At 36.6% G+C, this 23,621-nt stretch overlaps 1 protein-coding gene across 8 annotated transcripts in view; it reads right to left on the bottom strand.

Moving 5' to 3' along the window:
- Positions 1-23,621, bottom strand: part of TUT4 (terminal uridylyl transferase 4) — a 50,340-nt gene that overhangs the window by 9,108 nt on the left and 17,611 nt on the right. For all 8 annotated transcript variants that reach the window (XM_071750125.1, XM_071750127.1, XM_071750123.1 and 5 more), the window contains exons 4-25: positions 22,690-22,806; positions 20,458-20,635; positions 19,281-19,369; positions 18,115-18,166; positions 17,339-17,408; positions 16,247-16,373; positions 15,295-15,414; positions 14,699-14,917; positions 14,382-14,556; positions 11,673-12,415; positions 11,011-11,161; positions 10,353-10,439; positions 8,894-8,997; positions 8,463-8,520; positions 8,265-8,368; positions 7,576-7,665; positions 5,595-5,708; positions 4,452-4,529; positions 3,884-4,061; positions 3,482-3,529; positions 3,303-3,385; positions 1,227-1,342 (exon numbers count right to left, since the gene is read on the bottom strand). In XM_071750125.1, the coding sequence (XP_071606226.1) occupies positions 1,227-1,342; positions 3,303-3,385; positions 3,482-3,529; positions 3,884-4,061; positions 4,452-4,529; positions 5,595-5,708; positions 7,576-7,665; positions 8,265-8,368; positions 8,463-8,520; positions 8,894-8,997; positions 10,353-10,439; positions 11,011-11,161; positions 11,673-12,415; positions 14,382-14,556; positions 14,699-14,917; positions 15,295-15,414; positions 16,247-16,373; positions 17,339-17,408; positions 18,115-18,166; positions 19,281-19,369; positions 20,458-20,635; positions 22,690-22,806 (3,101 nt within the window). The remainder of the gene's footprint in view (positions 1-1,226; positions 1,343-3,302; positions 3,386-3,481; positions 3,530-3,883; positions 4,062-4,451; positions 4,530-5,594; positions 5,709-7,575; positions 7,666-8,264; positions 8,369-8,462; positions 8,521-8,893; positions 8,998-10,352; positions 10,440-11,010; positions 11,162-11,672; positions 12,416-14,381; positions 14,557-14,698; positions 14,918-15,294; positions 15,415-16,246; positions 16,374-17,338; positions 17,409-18,114; positions 18,167-19,280; positions 19,370-20,457; positions 20,636-22,689; positions 22,807-23,621) is intronic.

The raw sequence follows: 23,621 nt of genomic DNA, 5'->3' as shown, positions 1-23,621 counted from the left end.
AAAAGCACTGAGGCTCTTTCAAACACTCAGTACTAGTAAACAGGAGGAAAACTAGTGATCAGGAACCAAGACAAGAAATAAAGGTCGTTTTCCACATGGTTTCTAAAAGATTAATATAATTTTGTGAGCTGTGCGTGCAATTTGGGGGAGATTCTGTGTGGCTGTGCTGCAAAGAGCAGTTTGTGAAGAGCAGATCAGTTTCTTTTCCTGATACAGATGTTGGGAAAGAGGTGATGCAACTCAATGTGCTGGTGCTTGTGAGAAGGAAGTTAAGGAAGTGGCTGAAAGATACAGTCAGCCTGAGAACTTTGGGTTCTAGTCCACTTTCACATATCTTGAACTCTGCTGACTGAGCAAAAGGTTGTAAATAAGGACCCCATATCAGGAAGGGACCATGAATCTTCTGAAGAATTATGGGGCACAAAAGTGAACATAAAGTGCAAATGAAAAAGCCCAGACTTGAACATATATTTTACAGGCTTCAGCAGGTTTTAGGAGTTAGGCAACCTACACTGAATGGGTTGTAAAAAATTCAAAGATTTAAAAATGTGAGAAGTGCACATTCCCTCTCAGTTCCTGATAAACTCTTGTAAGATGCTGACCTGCATCTACTAGGGACTCCTTTTGACTACTGGATCCATCTTAAGTGCAATTAATGTACAAGTGCAAGATCACTAACTGATCAGCACTGGTATGATGTTACAGAAATGCACCTTAGCAATTTACATTGTGATTACTCCTAGATTTTAGTAAATGACTTTTTACTTACCTTGCAGAAGTACATTATCAGACCTAGTAAACAATTCAAATTTAACACTGTCTTCTGAGCATAATCACTACAGGATACCCATTTCAATATTTTATAAACTGTGCAGTCTAGTAATATGGTGTCCATCTGAATTGCTTGCACTATAAAAAGATAAGTTAGTGATCTCAATTTTAAGGTAAGCTGTAACTACAGATAGATCATGAAGGAAAAGTATTAACATATCATTGGCTTGATTTCATATTGTGTGTGCTTGCATAAACACTCTAAAAACAGTCTTTAGAACTAAAAACACAGTCTTTAGAAAAAAAAAAAATACAACGGGAAGTTGAGAATCAGATAGGAAGCTTTGATTTTACCTGCAACTCAGCATATTCCTTATTTCCATTAAAATTTCAAATATCAAAATCCCTCCTATGTCAATCTCAGAGATTTTACATGACCTTTGTGTACTACTCACCTCCTCCTCTTCGGGCAGTCTTTCATGTAGTGACCGATTTTTCCACAGACACGACAACATCTGTCATTGGGTGCCAATTCCCCATCTGTCAGCACTTTTGAGTCAAAAAAGTATTCCTATCAAAACATCCCAGACAGATACAATATAAAAACCATTCACTTGCAAAGCTAAGAAATGAAAGCAAAGTGGACAGTTTTTATCTCCTATTGTTCCCTCAATTTTACCGCTTCTTGGATTAACACCTAGACCTTTTCTTCCACTAAATTACAGCAGCTTTTTAAGAGACGTGGAGCAGCGTGGGCTAAAAAGGGGTATTTAGTCTTAGGGCCAGAGGCTGAATTTGCTGAACAGCTTTTTTAGGCTCCAGCCTGCTGCCTACCTTCGGCTTTGCCAAAGGCTCTTCAGAGGGCAACTTCTGCGTCTGTTCTATTTTGGTATCTGCGTCACTGCCTGTGTGCTTTCCAAAGCAGCCTTTGTCCCTTCCCAAATGACATGATTATATCCCCCTAGACAGAACAAAGCTCAGGTGGGAGACTGATGGAGCATCTGTACACTGACCTCTATCCCTCCCTTCCCCTGCAATTTGCCAAGGACAGCAGCAGTTCTGATGTGTGTCAGCGCAAAGGCCGCAATTTACAGCCTCTGAGCACCATAAACACTGGGAAAGTATTATTTTGTGAAACTATTATTTTGCTTGAAAGACTGAGAAAGAGGTACAAATCAGAGCGTCCTAACCCCAGCTGTTGAACGAAGACCGACTGTAGACAGGTAATTTACTGAATGTTTTTTTGCTAAAGTTTCCTCTCTGTAACACTAAGCTGTAATACAGGGCATTGGCTTAGGAAGGAAATAAAGAACTCCTTCTTGGTTAAGCACTTTGGAGAAATAAAATTATTGCCTTTACATAAAAGACAGCTCGTTTGCTTTCTGTCTTGCTTTTTATCCTTACATGAAATGTTCAGTGAAAATCTGAGATGAGGCAGAACACAAAAAACAAATATACACACAGTGTATGTGTGTTCGTATATGGTGTACATAAGCACTATAGCCTTGTGTTGAACATGTATGCAAACAGTATTTTTTTTTTAAATCACCTTATTACCAATAATATTTATTACATACACTCACGTTTTTGTCAGTTGCAGATAAATACATCCACACTATAATTCATTATTTTTTGTATCACAGTGGTATTCAAAAGCCCCAACAAAATCAGGTCCAATTTTATTAGGCATAGCACAAAACAGAACACAGTCACTCCATCAAAGTACATTTAATACAAACTCAGACAAAACACAAGTAAAGTAAGAAAATGGAAAAGAGAAGGATAGGGAAGGATGAGGGGAAATAAAAGCAAAATCTCTTAGAAACATCAACCCTGTTGAACACCATTCGGAGGACAGTTTTCTAAACTGCCTTAGAAAACATTGCTCTAAGTAGGTGCTAAAAATACTAATTTCAAACAATTTTTTTTGTTCATAAAGAAAAAAACCCAAACTGTTGTCTGTTACTGGACCCTGTAGCAGAGGAGTACTTTCTCTAACATGATTTTGCATGAACATGTTCCTGACCGTGACTCACTCTGCAAATTTTGAATGTCAACTGACAAAAAAAAAAAAAAGTGGATCCTAATTTTTTTCATTCCCTAAACAGCAATCCCTACTTTTCCCATAAACTGCAAAAATAAGTGAAATCCAACATCTCATGAGTCTGTTGGCTTTAGCTCCATGTATAGCTAGAAGTTCCAAAAAGCTGTTTCTGGGTTTTGTAGCTGATTTTGTGGTTTTCTTAGTGTCATACACTAATACTTGGTGTCATACAATGAAAAGTTCTATAAAAACCTCAAACCAAAATAAACTTACTTTCCCCAAACCTGCCAAAAATACCTGTCATCTGTCCAACTACTCTGAATTTTATGTAGCAGGAACCCAATACATAATATGTTTTACACAGATAATGTTTAATTACATATTATGGGCGTTACCAAATTGATAAATAAATACAATGTTTTTTTTTTTTGGAAGCATTAATTCAGTGGATGAAGTAAAAAATATACTAAAAACTATGAGAACTTACAGCTTCTCTTCCAACAGCTGGGTAGAATGGGGTACCAAATAATTTTCTCCCATTGATAAATGCCTTCATAATGAAATTGGTCACTATTGAAGGAAGACAAAGTTATTGAAAAACAACAGAAAAGACACAATGCTTTGAAATTAGTGAATATTAATCATTAGTAGACATTAATAACTTACTTTTCCTAGAGACTCCAGCACCAAGATTGTGATTCAAGTCGAAAGGATCTGTGTAAAGGATGAGAAAAACAAATCAGAGATGGAAAAACATGCTGCAATTTTTTTTGTTTAACACAGAGAATGCGATTTTTTAAATGCACTCACAGAGCAGATGACAGCAGAACAATGCTGAGTGTTTTAAAGATGTGACTAATCATAATAAAATAATAACAATGTACTGATGTATACGTAAGTTCAGAGTCTAATCTCATTCTGTAAGCTGTAGGACTTGGAAAACATACTTTTTTAAAAGCATTTATGGTAGTTTCCTCATGTAAAGAACCCGTGCAACAAGAAAAGGTCCTCAAGCAACAGCATTCATCACTTGCTCAATAAGGGAACAAAACTTTAGAACACAAGTACCTTCAATGGCAATACATTTGGATGTCCACTGTTTCTCAAATGTTGTTAAGAGCTTCTTCTGCCTGATGCTGATCACATATTCCTTGAAATCAAATTCCTCAGTGTAGAATCGCAGCAGCCCCAGCCAGAGTTCTCCAAGTGATTCAGTGTTCTTGCCAAGAGCAGGCAGACGCTTCTTCTGCATGCAATTGAACAGAGTTTCATCAGCTCAAGTTACTGAAGTACTTCTTCTGGACTCTCTCCCTCATTATGAAGTTTGTCTAACAGTTTCCCTTGGTTTAAGTATGGGTAAATCACCATAGTTCACACCACCCCAATCACAGACTGTTTATCGAGAGTAAGAAAGTGTTTTCCCTGATTTATGCTACTTAGAAATAATTTTAAAATAATTGAAAGCAGACAAGTATTTCAGCAAGACAGGACTCGTTTGAGAGGTAATAAAAATATGGATAAGGAAGTTTAACTACTTAAGTTTAACTACTTTTACATATTGCACTGCTAGAAAGCTATTACTTTCACTTAAAACCAAGATTAAGTTTTAGTGACTCTTCTGGAATTAGAATATTACCAATTCTTCCATGTCATCAAAGAAAAAGGCATTCCATCCATCCACCATTCTTTGTGGAATCTGTTTCCCATCAAATATCTGCCAAAATAGAGAGAAACACAGTTACCACTCTAATCCTAAGTCACCACAAAAGACTTGCAGTTTTGCTGGTAAGAAACACTACAAAAATAAAAGCCTTTTAACAATTACTTCTTATATAGTTAGGATTTCCCATTGGTAAAAAGTCTGAAAATCTTTGTGCATTATTTCTATGCTTTGCTGAAATTATCTGGATATTTTAGTTTCACCTGTTCTTTGCAACTAAGAAAATATGACTGATTTACCTCATCAAGATTCTGATATCCCTCTTGACCACAAAATCTCTGAGGAGACTTTGTATGACTCCTATTACATGATTTTAGCAAAGCCCAGGGGAAATTCCACTGTTATTTAAATGCATTCTCAGGCAGCAATAAAATAACAACCCCCAACCACTACTGAAGTATCAGCAAGAAGCTCCTGAGTCTCAACTGAAAGTTTAAACCAATTTTCCTCAGAAAATCAGAAAGGAATAATTTTCCTAAGTGCTTGAGAATTCCAGAGTGTACTGAGCTGACTAAATGTCAGTATGTTCTACACCTATACAACTGAGGTACAGAATGTTACCCTAAATAATAGTTTCCCGGCACACATAAAATAGTGTAGTTAAAGCATGTAACAAAGCATTAGTTATCTCTTTTTTTTCCCCTCATCAAATCATAAAATAAACCTGTTCTCTTACAGATAAGGTGTTGAGCAATAAAGATGCTTCTAATAATAACTGATGGAAGAGCTGGACTCACACCTCAAGAGCATCTGGCGCAGTCTCATTATTACAATTCCCTTCTCTCCACACCAGCAGCCAATTTTTTTCTCTGTCTGTTCAGCATATAAATATCACCATACAACCAAAATCCCATAGTAACTGTAACAGCAGGACCTTGGTAAAACAAATTGCTGATTTTGTTGACATTTTGTTGGTAAGCTTTATGCACCAAAATGCAGCAAGCGTTAGGAACCTGTTAATACAGAAGGGCCCTAATTTCATTCATCTCACTGATCCTTCACTCTTGGCTTGAAGAAAGAGTGGATCTACTTTCACAGCCTCTTTTTCTTAAAACCTACCTCCTGAAGAACTGGAATAACTGGTGGATTTCTCTGCTGTAGAAAGTACAAAACCATAAGAATATAGGCGTATGAAGACAGGCTACCACGGGATGCATCACCGATATCACAGCGCTGAAAAATACATTTTAAACAAAATATTGAATTTACATTTCATAAGAATAACAAGTGTGCCAGTGAGCACACAGAAACCCCACCAGAAACAGAGAACACATTCATCTCAGAGCTAAATATTGTTTTGTGTAGCCTGAAAAATAAATGTCCTTCAAGTCAAGTGCCATCTGGCAAATTTACTGCATAATTTGACTAATATAAAAACAGAAAAGCTTCTCACAGCCAAATGTGGGGTGGGTTTTTTAGTTTACTAAGTGCCAAACTGAAAAAAAAAAAAAAAACGCAAAAACCCCACACCAAAAAACCAACACAACAACAAATCAAACTCCCCAGAACAGAAATCCTAACAAACCTCCACCTCCTGAAGTCTAGGTTTAATTTACCTTAACTGATGTTACTAGAGCTGTTTCTATGATTCCTTATTGGTTTGGTTCCATTCTTTTTTTTGTTTGTTTTTTCTTTTTTTTTTAAGAACTAATTAACAGAAAAATATTTCCATGTCATACTGACAACTTAGGCAATACCTGGAATTTTGCTAGCTTACATACACATACCTAATTAAACCAGACTGCACACCACAGCATAAAATAAACACCAGTGAATTATTTTACTGTGCTTGAATACCTTAGTACAGTACAATCTTTCTAAAGCACCTGCTTCTAAGCTATACTTTGCTTCAAGCATGTGTCATAACTAACAACACATTTTTAACATCCTAGAAAATTCCTGGAAAAAACAGGGATTCAAAAATTACTTTCACATTAGCAGCTGTGACACCTGTTCCTTTTTTTTTCTGTCAAAGCAAGCAGAGGAGGAAGCATTTGCTTAAACACAGAGTATTTGAATAGCTATGAAGTCTCCTCTGTACAGATACATCCAAGAGTGTAGACCCAAAACATGGAAAGTTAGTCTTTCAGTAAGATTACTAAAAGTAAGCTTTACTGTTATCAATACAAAGCATTTTTAATCAGGATACAGAAGAGACATGGCAAAATACTGCACTACTGTGCAACACCAAACAAAATCATTACTAGTCTTGGTGACAGTATAATAAACATTTTCATTTCATTCTGGATCAAAGTTATTTTATTACATTAACATAGGGTAGCATGATACACCCTCTGTAATTAATTTTCTTTGTCCCTGTTTCATTAAGCTTTCTTTGTATGTATTTGGGGTAGTGCATCTTGAATTAAAAGAAACACCACATTTCTGTTATCAAAGGCCATATAGTAAAACACTGTTAGAATATCATAGAAAAAAAGATGCAGGAGACTTGGTAGTTGAGATTTCCAAACTCCTAAAGTCAAGTGTCTGTCCTAGACACAACAAGTAAACACTGAGGCATTCACTCATCAACCCTTACCTACTCCTGACTCGTACAGGAAGCACACCAAGGCAGGCAGGCTAGAAAAAAGCTGCAGTAATCTCTGACCTGGTCCTAAATATGGGAAAGGCCATGCACAGCCACATGGCCCTACATCCTACAGTTCCCATATTTTCCAGATCTGCTTGAGGTTGGGCTTTGTTGTTTGTTTTTTTTTTTTCCACATTGTAGCTGGTTTGAAATTGAAAAAAAGGAAAAAAAAAAAAGACCTTAAAAGATCAACAAGATCCAACCCCCTGCATCAGCTTTTCCTTTCATCAGCTTCCTCTTAGAAATCTTTCAACAGATAACAAAAGATACCAGGACTAAAGACCTTTATTTCTGACACACACAACCAGATGGAACATAGCTTAACAAAGTGCACTTCAGATTAATAGCATTTCACTGTCTCCTTTCCAGTTGGTTTCAGCAAAAGGTAAACTCAGTGGCTGTATCAGAAAATACTCTATTAAACAAATAAGCACCTTCCTTCTGTATTACCTTTGCAAAAACTTTCATTGTATAGCCAAGATACTGCACTCTAGGATCAATAGCTGCATATGTAGCCAGCATCCTTGTGTTGTGCTGTGCCTGGGAAAAGGTGGAGGGAAAAAAAAAACAAAACCAAACAGGTGTTTCAGTGTAATTCATAGTTAACTCTAAATATAATCTGCAATTCAATTCAATTTGCAGGAGATGCATAATACAATTGGAGGGCAAAAAAAAAAAAATCACAATACTCTCTAAAATTCATGCAACATTTTCTGCACTGAAAGCTGTAATCACAACAGTATTAACACAGTAACAACAATAAGAACCTTGGAAAAAAAAAATCAGCAAAGGAGTCTTCAAGATGACTCACACTGGAGCAAATTCCAACTGCAGCTTCTTCACAAGTGTATTGTGGCACAGATGCCATGGTGAATGTGGCACTAACTGATTTCCAGGATTATTTGCAATAATGTTTTGTGTCTGATGACACCACTCTGCCATCAGGTTGTACAGTTGACTGGGCTGGGCTATGAGTGTGAGCTAATGAACTTAAATAATGAAGAAAAAACACCCAAATAAGGAAAAACATTTTAACTTCGGTTTCAAAATTATTCCCTCAAACGATTTTTTGAATGAGTTGCAATGAATTAAATAAAAATCTTTATCTGAAGACAAAACAAACACAAGCAGATGCTTACCAGTGTATTGTACAAGCTGATATCTCCCTCTAAGCCACTCCGTCTGTGTTCAAATTTTACTATAGGCACTTTGGCTGTTGTTATAGGCAAGATGTTTCTCAGACCTGGGGAAGCAACACTTTAGTACATAAAACATCTCCATTAACTACATATGTAGTAAGTGTAAACACAACACAAATGATACTTTAGAACACCTACCTGGATGCTTCTTAAGAACTTTTGCCAGACCTTCTATTATTTCTTTACAGTTCAGTTTCTAGGAAAAACAAACACCACAGCTTCAGATGTTAACACACAGATCCTATTCTAACAAGAACATTTACTGTCAAACACACATTTCTTAGAGGAAAAGTCCACATAGAAAAAGAATCAAGTACTAGGTCAACAGATGGACTTATGTAAACTGGTGACTCACTCTTGATGTGGACACCTACAGTACATTTTAGGTGTCTGTAGGGCATTAAGAGTAAAATAGGCTGTATCCTGCTTCAACTGTGCATGCAACAAGCCAAAATAACTACTAGCAAAATCCTACCTACCATTTCAGTTAGGAATCCTAACTCAATTAAAAACCCTTGAAGAATCCTTAAATTTGAAATAGTAAATTTTATAAATTTCAAACCCCTTACCTCTGCATTTTCATGGCCTTCCAGAGTCATGCAGATATCTAGATCACTGTCCCGAAATCCAAATCCATTCTTTGAAGAGCCAAACAAGCAAAGTCTGGCTTTGTCTGATTAAAAGAGCAGACCAAAAAAAGATAAATCCTTTTACACTCAAATAGTAAGTGTTCAGTATGGAATATTGCTCAACTGAGATGTGTAGGTGCCCAAAACAGAGGAGCTTTAAGAGAGAGCTTACAAGGTCACTAAGACTTCAGCTTTGATAGAAGCACAGTATTTTAAAAAATTATTTATATCAAGTAGAGCAGGATAAAGCCCATGGAATTTTTGCAAGTAAGGCATGTTACAAAGTTACTATAACCTTTAGATGGCATCTCTAAAAGTGGTGCAATATTTTGTGGTACATAACCATACTTTCCTGCTTTAAATAAAGCAAAATAATGTGCAAACCCAGTCACCAGCACAGCTTTACTCCACAGATAAGACAGAGCTACTTTTGGTAGTCCAAGCAATACTTCTCATTCCACTCATACTTTATTCAGGTTACTTATCTTTATTGTGCCTGGGTAAATCTGGTCAACCAGTAAGTTTCTGCAACCACAACTCACTGTTCAGGAAGGCACAGCAATAAGATGAATACACTTCATGGAACATTCTTTCCTGTTTTGTTTACATTTTTGTTTGAAACACAATATTGTATTTTCATTCTTGTGAAGGAAAGCAAAACTAGGTAACTGAGAGGAACCAATTTCTAAGTGAAAAGAATACATTTATCTGTTCAACTGACATCAGTGCTAGGAAAAAATATATATAAGCACCTATTCACAGCTTCTTTCTAATTTTTAACAGAATCAGAAATCTTAAGTCCTTCAAGATTCTGTAACAGGACTCAATCCTCAGCTGGTCCCAGTAAGTGAGGGGGCACAGCTGGTAGATGGAAGTAGAATTCCCAGTTCCTTGATTCCAGGCTAGCTACAGCAGAACAGATGGCCTTCTGTGATTAGGCAATCAGCTGGAATTGAGGAACCTGGGTTTGGTACCTGGCTCTAACACTGCTTTACACCACCCACAAGGAAAAAAAAAAAAAAAAAATATCACTTTGCATCTCTCTGCCTTGATTTCCACCATTCTAGTACATTCTAAACACTGGTGAGTAGGCAACAAATGTACTCAGCCCACAACCCAGGTAACACTAAACCCAACTATTCAAAACTTTTTGTCCTGGCTGCAATAGTCCTTTATCTGCATCCTTTATCTTGCAGCTACTCCTCCACTCAAGAGACATTTCCATGGAATAGCACTGAGGGATATTCTGTTTAGAAGTATGCAAAACAGCTTTACATACAGAGGGAAAAGAGATGCCACTGCTTTAAGAAAATAAGTAATAATGAGACAAATATCTTCATGCTCTGGACAACATGAATGAAGAAAGCATTATCAAGAATCACTACCTACTGTTACATACCATTATACTCTTTTCGAATAAATCTTTCCAAACTTGCCAGAATTTGTTCTCTGTTTTGTTGCTCAGATAAAGGAGGGGATAATTCATCTAAGTAAAAACAAGTTCAAACAGAGTCAGATGTCATACACAGCTACTTCAAAAATACTTTTCAACTAACTAGAAGTATTGGATACCATTTAAAAAAATATCTTTACTTAATACGTGGGGATTTATGTTATCATTGGAGTTGTTAGCATTTCATTTCAGTTGTCTGTTTTTTTCTGCAGTTATTAAAAAAACAGAGCAGCTTGGTGTGGACATCTGCTGTCCAGCCAAAGTTAACACACCATAGCACTCAAAAGGGGCTTTTCCAAAAGAAGCCACAAAACCTGTTTTTTTTCCCTGAGCCTAACTACTGGAAACACGAGTAACTTCTTACAAACCCTGTGAAAAATCCTGCATAGAACTGCTTTCTCAAATCTCTTATAAGCATTTGATAGCTTGATATTTAGGTTATATAAAAATAAAAATATTGGTGAGTTTGTAGTCTAGGGTACCTGGAAGAGTTTCTTCCCCCTGAATTCAATGGAATAAATAATTAACCCTACAGCTGTTTTTTTTTTTTTCAAGATTACAAGCTCACAACTTACAGCAGAGTACAAAAATGTTTTGAACTTACCAAAACATCTTTTACACACTATATCAAGTATTTCCCGGAATCTGTCTGTCATTGGTGGTAGTGGTTTAAGATCAATTTTCTTGAAATCCTCTGGGCAGTCATTTTTGGAATGTCCATCCCGTTTGCAGATGCTGCATACTATAGTTGGTGGCTTTTGGACAAAGCAAAAAAAAAAAAGTGCACAAATGCAATTTTACTTTTAAGACAGTTCAACAGACCTAACATTTCCATGCAAGTTGTGCAACATTTAACATCTGAACGACACCAGAGTCTCTATGAAGAACAGAAGAGCATCCCTCAACAATCTGCATTTAGTTCTCACAGTGCATAAGAGCACCTGGAAATGCTAAAAGGAAGTGGGAGAGGAAGAGGGGGAAAAAACCCACAGTCCAAACAAAAACAAAACCCAGTATTTTTTTTGTTCTGTGGAAATCAGAAAGCTTTGCCTAAGATGGGGCAACAGACCATCCTGTCAAAATGGCACAATGTTTGGTGTTTTCCAGTCCCAAATAACAGGTGCTCTAAAAAGGGTAGAGCTATCAGTCATAACAGACATTGAAACAATCACTAGGAAAATCCTGTCATCCACTGATTAATTTTAGTGATTAAGAAGTTAACAGCACACAGATGCAGGCCCAGCACTCTTTACATACACTGCTTACCTTTCCTGAAGTCAAAATAAACTTATCAAACACATAATGCATTTCTTCTGTAGAGAGTCTGCCTTCATCTTTGAGATCATGAGCTTCCACCATTGCTTTGCAGTTGGGCGAGGTAGCTGGTGTGCCAGTGCACTTACTCTTCTGAGAAGACTCTGTTACCAAACTCTGTCTACTTTCAGCATCAGAAAATTCATTACTAGAATTTGTGTCATAGGGCTGATGGTCACTGCAGTTACAATGGTGGCTTTGCTCACCTTCAGTTACACAAACTGAAATTTCTAAATCATCCCTCTCTTTAAGTGATTTTTGCTTTAGTTCACAGCATTCATTCGAAATAAGGGATAAAGCTTCTTCTTTATCTTCATCATAATTAGAGTCCAATGTTGGAAGTAGCAAAGAGTCTGTGTTCTTAGAAGTATGTCTTTTGGCTACAGCTTCTACCACTTCATTACATTCAAGTTCATCCTCTGGCACATTACATCCACTTCCTACATTTTGTTTATCTACAACTTTTTCCCCTTGGGAAAGGCAACAGTTGGCTACAGGCTCTTCAGATCTCGAGGCTTTCTTATTATTCATTTTCCCTTTTTCTTTCTTCTTGGTATCTGGCTTGGATTTATTCCCATCTTTACTTCGTGGACATGCAAAATATTTATACGCTGTCCTGAATCGCTCCAGGATGTACTCGAACACCATCTGGCTGTTTAGACTTCGTGCAACATTCCTCTTTAGTGCAAAAGGATCTAGAAGAAAAAGAACAATTCCTTTAGTAATCCTGAATTTCTACATTTCGACGAAGAAGGTGAAATACTTATGTTCTGATACAGCAGTTAAAAAGATATTCTTATAATCCAGGACTGTATTTGGAGATACTTAAGACGACACAGGGCCCGCAAGGCTTTTTGGACTTCCTCCATACCAAGCACAACACACATGTGGCCACAAATGGTTGGCTATCAGACACTGTTCTAAATAGTCTTATTTAAAAAAGAAAACCATAGGTATATTGTACCCTTATATTATGGTCAATTTTTAAACTGTAAATGAAAATAAACATACAAAGGCAAAATAAACGTAGGCCTGCCTGAAGGTGTATTTGAATTTCCCTTAGGAAATGAATTTCTCCAAGAGTAAAATTAAGTTGTAAGGATTATATGAACCAATCTCACCAGGTTTCATTCTTAGTCCTTCCTAGCAATTTCTAGATCAAACATGTTTTCCAAGTAAAAAGAGCACTAGCATAGTTGCTATAAGTTTGCCTGGGAAGATAGTGTCAAACTGAGATTCTGTTACTTACTAATTCCAGTTACAAACTTTACATTAAAACAAACAAACAAGCAAACAACAACAAAAAAAATGAAAATAACATAAGACCAACAACAGCATGTATCAGAACCAGAATGCAATCTGGTTTTGAAAATTATTTATTGGAAATTATTTACCCTAATGTTTCCTACTCAATATTTTGCCCTTTCATCATATAGGTTTTATTTTCCTACATGCTGAATAAACACTACTTTAGCTTTAAAACTCTCTAGTCAAAAGTGACTGAAGAACTGGGTGGGGAAATTAAAGCCCCAGGAGTGATCTCAAGACTGGCCACTCAACATGTGCCTCAACAATTCACTGCTTTCTTTTCCTTCTTTTTACTTTCCCCTCTTGCTCTTCTTGTACCTTACTGACTTTGCCTTCAAAGACAGTAACTCATGGTGCCTTTATGATTCTGTTTGACCCATTTCTCCAAGTCCAAAATTCATTATTTATGGTTTAATAAAAATATGGTTTCTTAACTTCCCTCGAATTCCCTTTTTGTCTATTCTTAAGGTCAATTCAGAATGCCATGCTCTGTTCTGTGTTTTCCCCTGTTAAGTATTTTACACATTCTTCTGAATTGAGGAACAGAAATAAAGTTATGTAAAAAAAAAAAAAAGTTAATGTCTTCAAGTTATAAAGAACTAATAGACAGAATTATTTTCCATCCTTCTCTCCCCAACATACAGAATTCAGGGTATGCATTATCATGAAATTCACATGGTCTCACTCAAGGCATAGCCTATGACATGGCATTCAGTTCCACAGCATATCCCTTTCCCTCTTGGTGGCATTTCCAATGGACTCTCTTTGTGGGGCTTTGTTTGGACTCTCTTTGGGGGACTCTGTGTACTCTCTTTGTGGGGTTTTACTTTGATGAGTTTGCTCCAGTTCACCCTGATCAGAGCTAACCTCTCTGTCCAGCCTGCATTAGAGTCAGAGGAAACAAACTGATAGGCTGGGAACACAGAAAATACATCGTGGTTTTTGGAAATACAGTGAGGTACTGAAAATTCTGAAAACATCAGAATTATTAAAAAGGAATAAATAATAGCTTAGAGAAAGAATGCAGAGAGAGGTAAATGGTAAGAAACTGTGAAACAAACTCACAGTTTGTATTTTATGGACCAGATTCCCAAAAAAGCAGCACTAAACAGAAAATCTGTCCTTACACAGACTAAGCAGCTGCCAAAATACAGAATCATAGAATGGTTAGGGCTGGAAGGGACCTTAAAGATCATCAAGGTCCAACCCCCCTGCGAGGGCAGGGACATATACAAAAAACAATTTAATTTCTCCTCCAATTGTTGCTCAGACTTCCTGTGACAGAACTCCAAGTATCAGGTAAGCAAAGATAACAGTGAATGACTTCAGAACTAGGAAAGGGTATTATCCTACCTTCAATGGCTATTCGCCTCTTAGGCCAGTTTTTATTCTCTCTGGTTAAGAGTTCTTGTACCCGTATGCTGATGACATATTCCTCCAAAGCAAATTCCAGTGTGTAAAACTTCAACAGTTCTAACCACAGTTGCCCCAGTGAAACTTGGTGAGGGGTTTTGAATGCTAAGAGAGACTGAAACACAAGGACAAGAATGCTCAGCTGCAGTGAGAAATGAAAACTTCTGGTTTTTTTCCTAGTTCCATCCAGCATTAAAGATAAAAAACAGGGGTAAAAGAGAAATTACTGTTTTCAATGAAATAAAGATATGACTTACATTGCCATGTTTCTCCTTTGCATTACTTTGGTTGTCTGCTTCTGAGCTTGTTACCTTTTTCCCACCACCTTTCTGTTGATCAACTTTAGTTTTATTTTCTGCTCCAACTGAGTTTTTTGCTGCACCATTTGTTGGTGGTTTGTACTCCCACCGTACAAACTCCTCTTCAATACCTTTCAGCTGGTGGTCATCTGGCCTCTTCGAATCAAAGCCTTCAATCTAACAACAATTAAAGTAGCTCTGAAATAAAACTGTATATAATGCAAACAACCAGAAGGTTTCACCAAAAGTAACACTGACAATTATGATATTTATCCCCCTCACGTGTAACTCATACCAGAGTAATAAATTCAGAGAACTTAAGAAAATATTTGCCTTTTTTCCAAAAAGAGTGTGACACAATTACAAAGGTTACAGCAGATGCCTTTTTTAAAAGTCATCAGAATCATCAGGAATCAACTGTGTAAGGATTAAGTACCCATGTGTTTTATTCACGAATTTCTTAGGTAAAAAAAAAAAAAAATTATAAACTTGCAGAACACAGAAATAATGTCAACAATTTAACAATAAGGTTACTATAGTCCCAAATCACTTACCCAATTGCCCAAGTAGGATGGTAAAATACGTGGTTTTCTTTGTTGAAGAAAAAATATCACCATTAAGGCAAAGGAATATGATGGAATCCCACCTTCAGCCTGACAGTCAATGTGACAGAGCTGTAAGAGAATAAATCATTACTTTTCTGCTGTAACATCAGCATTTTAATACTTGTCCTTTTATAGTAGATTTTAAGAAGGGAGAGATTAATATTTAAGTGAAAACAGACAATCCTTTATCTCAGAAACTGCAGTCATAACGCCATGCCACATAGAGAAAAAAAAGCAAATTATAGTAATTTGTACAGTCTTTGGCTACATGATTTTCTTATGTGTTATTTTCTTCAGCTTCATCACATTTTGTGATTGTGGAACACACTTGTGTTCCTATTTAGAATTTCAGCCAACCATCTTTTTTTTGTTACTGTGTGGTATCTCATACACAGATTTTTCAATAAAGCCAAGACATCTTAAGTCAAGTAGAGCCTGGCAGCAATTTCAGGACTGAATTACTAGACAGTTAAACGCTGTCTGGGAACATCATCAATTGTTTTTTGCCATCACTGTTGATGTCTGTAAGAAGTACAGCAGGGTATGATGACAGACCTTTTTCTGAGCAAGTTAACTTTCTTCAATGTGACCTCAACAGCAGAAAGTCTTCCAGACCTGGTTGCTCTGTTGAGCTGCTTTTCAAGAAGCAATTAAGAATTTTTAAGGAACTAGTGTATTAACTTGCTAGCAGAAGAGTGAAAACTTCATGTATGTATTTACAGTTTAACACCAAAAATCTCCAGTCTTACTCTGGCTTGTTAAGGTAAAAGATGAACTTGAGGCACAAAGTTCTTTTCTACAAATACATTGAGGGTATATTATATGCTACATTGTATACATTACATTGCAGTCTGCTTAAAAAGAGAAAATAATCAATTATCCTCAATATCTATAAACTTACTCTAGCCCAGTAGCGGAAAGCCAAGACCAAGGGAATAAGGACAGGCTCCAGTTTACCCAGTGCAGCCAGGAGGTCAGTTGTAAGGCAAGCCACATCATTTCTAGCACTTACTTTGCATGTCAAACCACTGTAAGTACAAATGTAGAACAGATAAAAGGAGTTATTGCCTTGTGCATACAGATGGTGCTTGGGGCAGGAGAGAGATGGGGCATGACATCCACCACTATAAAATCATGCAGCAGTGTCTACCTATGTAAGAATATGAACTTTTTAAACAAAAGCTACAGAATATAATCACATTTTATTAATGATTCATCAGTTGGATCTAGAATTTACAGTTCATTACAGCTAAAAAATGTAAGAGAATTATGTACTTGCTCTAAATTCTACCATTACTTAACTGTGCAATCTGAACACAACTCAAATTCTAGGTAACCACCTATCACATAAATTTTAAAAATCCCCCAGGACTGCTGCATACTAAGAGTTGCTAAGTCCAGAAAACAGCTGGTGAAAAACTTCCCATTTGCTGCTTAAAATAATTATTCCTATTCTCTTAGTAACTACAAGGCATTTGCATAATCTACAAACACAGGAAAATATATGTCCACCCTTTGTTGCATTTACTTCATCAGAGCTTCAGTTGTATACCTCCAGCCCATCAAAGCAAGGCAGACATCATACAGCAATCATGTTTCATTTTAGAGACTGTTACTTCTCAGGATCTTACTCAAAATGTCAGATGATGTGTCCCTACTGGTAATGTCCATCTTCTAAAATGCTTTTAAAGCCCTGGATTAAACTGCTAGGAGAAATTTTAAGTATCAACTGAAAAACATATCATTTTTCTCCAGTTAACTTTGAAACAGAACTGGTATTTTCAGACTCCTAGAAGTAATGAGCTCTGGGAGGCACAAAAACAAAGGTAAGATTTCTTTCTTGATTGTATTTTCTAGTATGAGCAATTCCCCTTCAACAAGAATGTCAGCTAAATGTTCCAGTAATCCTTCTTGTCAGGGGTGCAGGAAATCAGCTGCTATGAACAGAGTAGAAATTGGTATCTCATTAAAAATGCTTCTCAATTACATGTACCTTTTAACATCTTTGCAAAAGACCACAGGAACTTTGGCATGGAAATCTGACTCCACATCTGAGTAGACAGCTAAGCAAGGAGGAAAAAAAATATTATGCATCAAAGTCTTCTACAGGTTTCCCAATTGTGTTTTTAAAACTATCACATTTATACTAGGATTTTTACATAGTAACTCACTATCACACAGCCAACAGGAAAAAAAGACAAAACCAAAACTACAAAGAAAACCCAAACCCGTATCAGGAAGCTGAGCTGGCTTCTCTTCTAGAACCCTTTTGTCTCTGACAATCCATCATCTGAGACTGACTTATGGATCTGACCTATAAAAACTTCCTGAAGGATCAAAACTGCAATGCCACTTTTGTCACTTGGATGCAGATGTGTGGATTACAGGGATAGATGAGTTCCTTTTAATACAAGTCTTGCAATAGCTCTCACTGAGGGTCATAAGAAAGGCTTCTGGGTTTCCTGCTTAGAATTTCTCCTACAAAGTTAAATAATTTTTAACCTGGCATCCAGCACTGTTAAGCATACATTCTGACAATGTGACCTGAACTACCCAGGCTGCCATTCTCCTGCTGCAGGTTCTCATCTCACTTAGACAAGCACTGGTACTCATAAAGATCAAATTCATAAGAACAGGTGAGGTAGTTTCAGATGCCCTGATTAAAAATGAAGCCATTTTTGTGAGTTTACAGAAAAAATGAAGAATACAACCAAGCAAAAAGCAACGGGAATGTTAATTAAACATAAATGATATGCAACTAAAACTCACCACTATTCTTCAAGATTTCAAGCACCTGTATCAGAACATCTGGCTGACTCATCTAAAATGACAAAATGAGAGCAGGTTACATTATTCAGACAAACCTACTTTATTTTATACTTTGTTTAAAACTACTTAGGTTCCACCAGTAATTCAGTGCTCTTCCACAAAAGTGAAATCTGTGCACAACATGAAAACAGGTACTAGTGAACAGATCGGCCACCTTGCTTTTAGCCTAAGGCTACTTTAGTTAATATACTGTCCTAGTTCTGTATGAACACACTCCATAAGGTTAAAACAAAATACTTGTGATATATTCAACAATTTCCATGTCAACATTTGCCACTAGAAATGCACAAGAGCAAAGAATTTAATATTAGTACTTTCCCAAGGGCTTTTAAGGGTTGTAATTTAAAAATGCATTTTCTTTTTGGCCCAGATATAAGTTTAAGTGGTGTTTCAAAGATAATCTGTAAACAATTCAAAGAAAAGCTGAAAATTAGCACCTTCGAGCCTCAGTGAAAAAGTGATATGCTACACTCCACATGCAAGTGTCTCCAAAAGGACTCAGTCTTGCTTCATAACTGCAGTATCATTTCAAAATGCTACACGTAAGCATGTACCCAAAACAAGTATTTTGAATTTCACATGCAGTCAAAAAAAGAGCAAGTTCAGCAGTTGTGCCTCTAAGACCATGGTGCTAATATCAGATACTTAATATAAACCAGCAACTTCCATGTTCAAAGATAAGTTACACTGCTTTGCAGGAATTCTATACCACAGTAAACTGAGATGTGACATCTACTTAGAGGTGACTAAAACATAAAATGAAAACTGTCACTTTTAGCCTCACAAGCCCTACAAGATTTTCCTGTATGAATCATAGTACAATTACCCAGAGTTACTTTTTCCATACTGCTCCAATGCTTAGCCAAAAAATTTAAAAACCCCAGCATAAGATTGTCCAATAAATCAGAACTGAAGTTATCTAATAAGCAATGAAAACTTCATCAACTTGGCACTTCATCCACACCTGACACCAAATCAAAGCTTATATGGTTTATGCAATTCTAACATCATATGCCCCAAAAGACTGAGGTAATGGAGTAGAATTAAGTGTCAATGTCTTGGATTTAAAAACCAGGTTTATTTAACACAAGATAACATCTACACACCTTAGGGGGAAATTTGATATCAATGTTAACATCGCTGGTCTTAAAAGCAAATCTTGTTAAACAGGAGCCATACATCCTCAGGGAACAGTCTGGAAGAGGGAGAAACATAATTATTTAACAGCTAGTAAATAAATTATTCCTTTATGGATGATGCATACCTTGCTTTAGATACTGTGCCTCCCAGATTAATGAATATTGAACTTTCTCCCTCTTGTGAAGGTTTGCCATTGCCATTACACAGTATCACAGGAAAATGGAGAATTCAAACTGCATAATCACCAAATGTCCAGAATTTTCCAAGCTGTTTTAAAGTATTCTTGCAATGAAGCCTTAGTTTTGTTTGTTCTTAATAAGCAATTAAATATAAAATGGCAATAACTCTCACTACCCGAGTGAAGAATTTTAACAGCTTTTTTTTAGCAACAGCTTGATTTCACTGCAGCAATTAGCCAATTATAAAATTCTTTGTTGACAGTTCCTTTTAAACAAAATAAAGCACTCAAGCAAGGAAAAGGCAGGCAAGACATTCATACATGGTTAAGTAAATTTAATATTTTTACCTATTTAAGACAACTTCAGAGACTCTGAGAAGCTGAGTAAAATCATTCATATATGTCTATTTTTTTTTCCTAAAACTATGCTTTAAAAAAAAAAAAAAAAAATTGTCTCATGCACCAGCTTTTATCTGCTCTGAAAGATGTTATGAACTACTGAAGGACCAGTATATGAAGAAGAACCAAAACATTTCAAACTCCTCCTCCTTTTTCTCTCCTGCTATATTTATATTAGCTTAATTAACTGCACTCAAAAAAAAATAAAATTCTACTCTAACAGCCACAAGTATTCAGCAATGTTAGGTAACATATAGGTGGAAAGGTTTATAGGACTAGAGCTTGAGGGATATCCTCTGTGGCTGAGGTTTTAACCATGTCCAAGGAAGCATTTCATGCCTTAGAAATTTATAATCTTCATCAGAAATCATCACTTTAAAGAGGACCAATAGCTTCTATCAACACATAACAGAAAGAAGCAAAAATAAGCACAAATATATTTTCCTCTTTCTATAGGTTTGTTAGCTCCTTCTAAACCAACTGCTAGTCTGTATTAAAGTGCCTGAATATAGCAATAAATCTGTGTAAAAATAAAGACAAAGAAAAATGGAGCATACTGTAAATACCTGGTAAGGGCTGTTGAATAATTTTCTCCATCTCATTTACAATTTCTTGACGAATTCTGAAGTCATCATCTGATATGCCTTGTTCATTTGCTGCCTCAATGAGTGTGAAACTCAGAGCAGCCAACTGTGCAGGAGAAGGAGGTGGGAGGGCACGCAGCTCATTCTCTTCTTGTTTTTCCTGAATATTTGTTGGAAGATAAAAGCAAAAATGGCTATTTTAAGCAAAAAAATGTTATTTCCTACTATTGCCTGATGTTAGAATGCACTGTTTGCTGTCTGTTCTTCTATTTACATGGAGTCCTGACCAAACACTTTCAGAGGTAGGAACTCTGCCCAGCCTAACTGGCAAATGTACTCGTGTGGCCTGCAGAAATGACAGGAGAAGCTCAGTGTTTAAGAGAACATGTTGCTTCACTGCTGGCAACTGGAGAGGAAATCTGCTGTGTTACATTCCTGAACGACATTTTCTGACTGTTTTGAAACAGAATTCATCCAAGGAAATTAAAAGCTGTAATTGTTCCTACATAATAAAAGTAAGTGAGCTAAGAAAGTTTTTCTAGAGTCCCGGTGTCTTTCGGAGTGGACTGTACTTGAGGAAAGATAGAGGCAAAAAAGTATTTCTAGTTCCAAGAAATTTTGGTGAGTTGAGTCCTGTTGCTGGACTGTTACCTAAACAGCTGGTGTCATTAAGTGCTTTTTTAGTGCACCAAATTAGAATAGATTTCATCCAACAGCAAGAAACATGTCAGATGCAGAAAGTCATTTGGGGGTAAGTAGAACAATCCCTTGTTTCACAAATTCCTGAACTAGATGAAATCTCTGACTGAGAAGAAATAAATACTAACCAGAAAAAAATTCTGCCCAAAAAACCCACAGTCCAGCCTGAAAATGTTTGATTAGTTCTCATCTCTCAACTCTTCAATTCTTATTTTAACAAATTTAGCATAATAAAGAGCATATGCATATTTAAAGACCCCTCTTTTTTTTTAATGTCACTGTTATCTCACAGCTGTAACTAGGTCTATTTTATGAAGTAACAATTTAGACAGTTACATACTGCTTTTCCTGCAACATGGCACACAATATAAACCTATCTGAAGACAAGAGGGAAAAACTGAAACTGTTCCAGGTCCTCTAGCATTTCCATTCAGTTGTAAGGAAACCTCACTCCTCAGTTCTCATCTCCATGCTCAGGTAAAAAACACAGCATGAAAGTGTTTCAGTATCAAACATGTGGCTGGTTTGTTGTTTTATTCTTTTAGTTTTCCCTATGACACAGTTTAAAAGAGAGGAAGAGAAGCATTTACAAATAATAACTGGACATAATAAAATTCTTAATTTCTGGGATGTAATGGATTTATGGCATTCAGAGTGGTGGCTTCCATGTACGATAGAATCATAGCATTAATTACAAACAGAAGTATGGTAAAAAATACATGGAAACAGGAGTTTTGGAGAACAGCTGCAGGAAGAGTAATTTTAATCAGCTGGATCACAAAACTCAACATATTTGTCAATCTGTGGCTTTTTATCAGCATCTACAGAAATGACTTGGCAAGAAAATCTGTGTGCCTTTTACTGGATTTCATGCATGTAACAAATCCTTAAAGCAAAGTGAACAGTAGCACCCATGGTATCTGATATGGAAACTGCTTTTCTCTTTGAAGGCCTTAGAACCATTTTTCATACTAAGCATTCATAAGAGCAGGGAGATGATGAGTGACTTAGAACCTGAGTTCTAACCTCCCTACTTTAATATTCTTTTTCTTTTTTTGTCTAGACATACTATTGCCTCCACCTACCCAACACAGAACGGATGTAAATACAAACTTTACAAGTCAGACAAAAGAGAAAAAAAACCACAAAAAAACCAACATCTCAAATCCCACCTGAAGGTCTTGTTGCCAAGATTTTTGGAAGAAACAGAAAAAATAAAAGGGTTCCTCACCTAAGTTACTTCACCCTCTTTTACCAAAAGTGTGATGAACTCCCCCTACTCAGAACCACTCATTCAGAAGCAATGACCAAAAATTTCCCTCCCTGCCTGGACAGATCATCAAGCCCTTCCTCCCAAACAGAAAGTGAACACCAGAAATTTGTGGATCTCTTCTCAGCACACAAACTTTCACCTAAACTAAGCTGATCAAAGAAAACATACCACATAACAAAAAAACCAAAAAACAAACAAACAAAAAAACTTTTTTTTTTAAAGTCAAAATTTTGTTAACTTACCATTATATTTTTCTTATGACGTTTTTCCTTAATATGCTTGTGAGCTCCCTGGATATTTTCAATGTGAACTAGGCAGAGCTTGCATAGATACTGACAGTTGGTGTATTCTGGGGAGCGCTGAGGAAAGAGGGACACAGATTAAAAGAAATGTTTCTGCCAAAAGTGTCAGAAAAACTCAATTTTTTAAACAATAAATTGTATTTAATAATTATTTAATGCTTGCAAAGTCAGGATGCTTTGCTAACGTTAAGCAATCTTCAAAAAAATCACAGTGGAAATGGATTTTTACCCAAATGACTAGCGAGGAGAGTGAGGAAGGGAGGTGAGATGACTTCAATATTACACTTCTGAAAATTTTAGTGAGGCAAGATGAAGACTGAAGAGTTTACACCTCTTAAGGCTGACCTAAAGCCACCAGTAAGCCATTCCCTTGTCAGCTCAGGCTTTTAATAACTATGGGGATTTATTAAATCTCAGCATCTATCTTCCTCTCTCTGATGAGAAAAGGGGAAGGATTCATCATATTATCTACTATAGATGTTATGACAGATGGTGTTGTTGTTGGGCCAGCATATTTACAGTGCAAGTGCTCCATTTTTGTTCTATTAAAAAGGGTGCAGCTGGCCAACAAGGAGGAAGACAGCCAGTTTCTAGCTTACTAATGACTATAGTCTGGATAAGGTGGGATCCTCTGGCAAGGAGTAAGATTATTCCATGTGGATGAGGAATTTGAGATGTTCAGAACTCAAGAAACACACAGAAAGAAGTTCCTTTTTGTACAGCCAGGCTGGGAGAGATGGAGTACACAAATGGAGACCCCTTGGGAGTCTGCAAGCAGCAGCCAAGACTCAGAAGATGGTGGAGGTGGAAATCACTGTTTTCCTAGGGTTCAAGAGGGCTCACTGTGGAGTTTATTCAACCAGGAAACCACC

The sequence above is a fragment of the Heliangelus exortis genome, chromosome 8 (genome assembly GCF_036169615.1).
Source record: "Heliangelus exortis chromosome 8, bHelExo1.hap1, whole genome shotgun sequence".
NCBI classification, from domain to species: domain Eukaryota; kingdom Metazoa; phylum Chordata; class Aves; order Apodiformes; family Trochilidae; genus Heliangelus; species Heliangelus exortis.
This window is presented reverse-complemented; position numbering and strand designations above follow the sequence as displayed.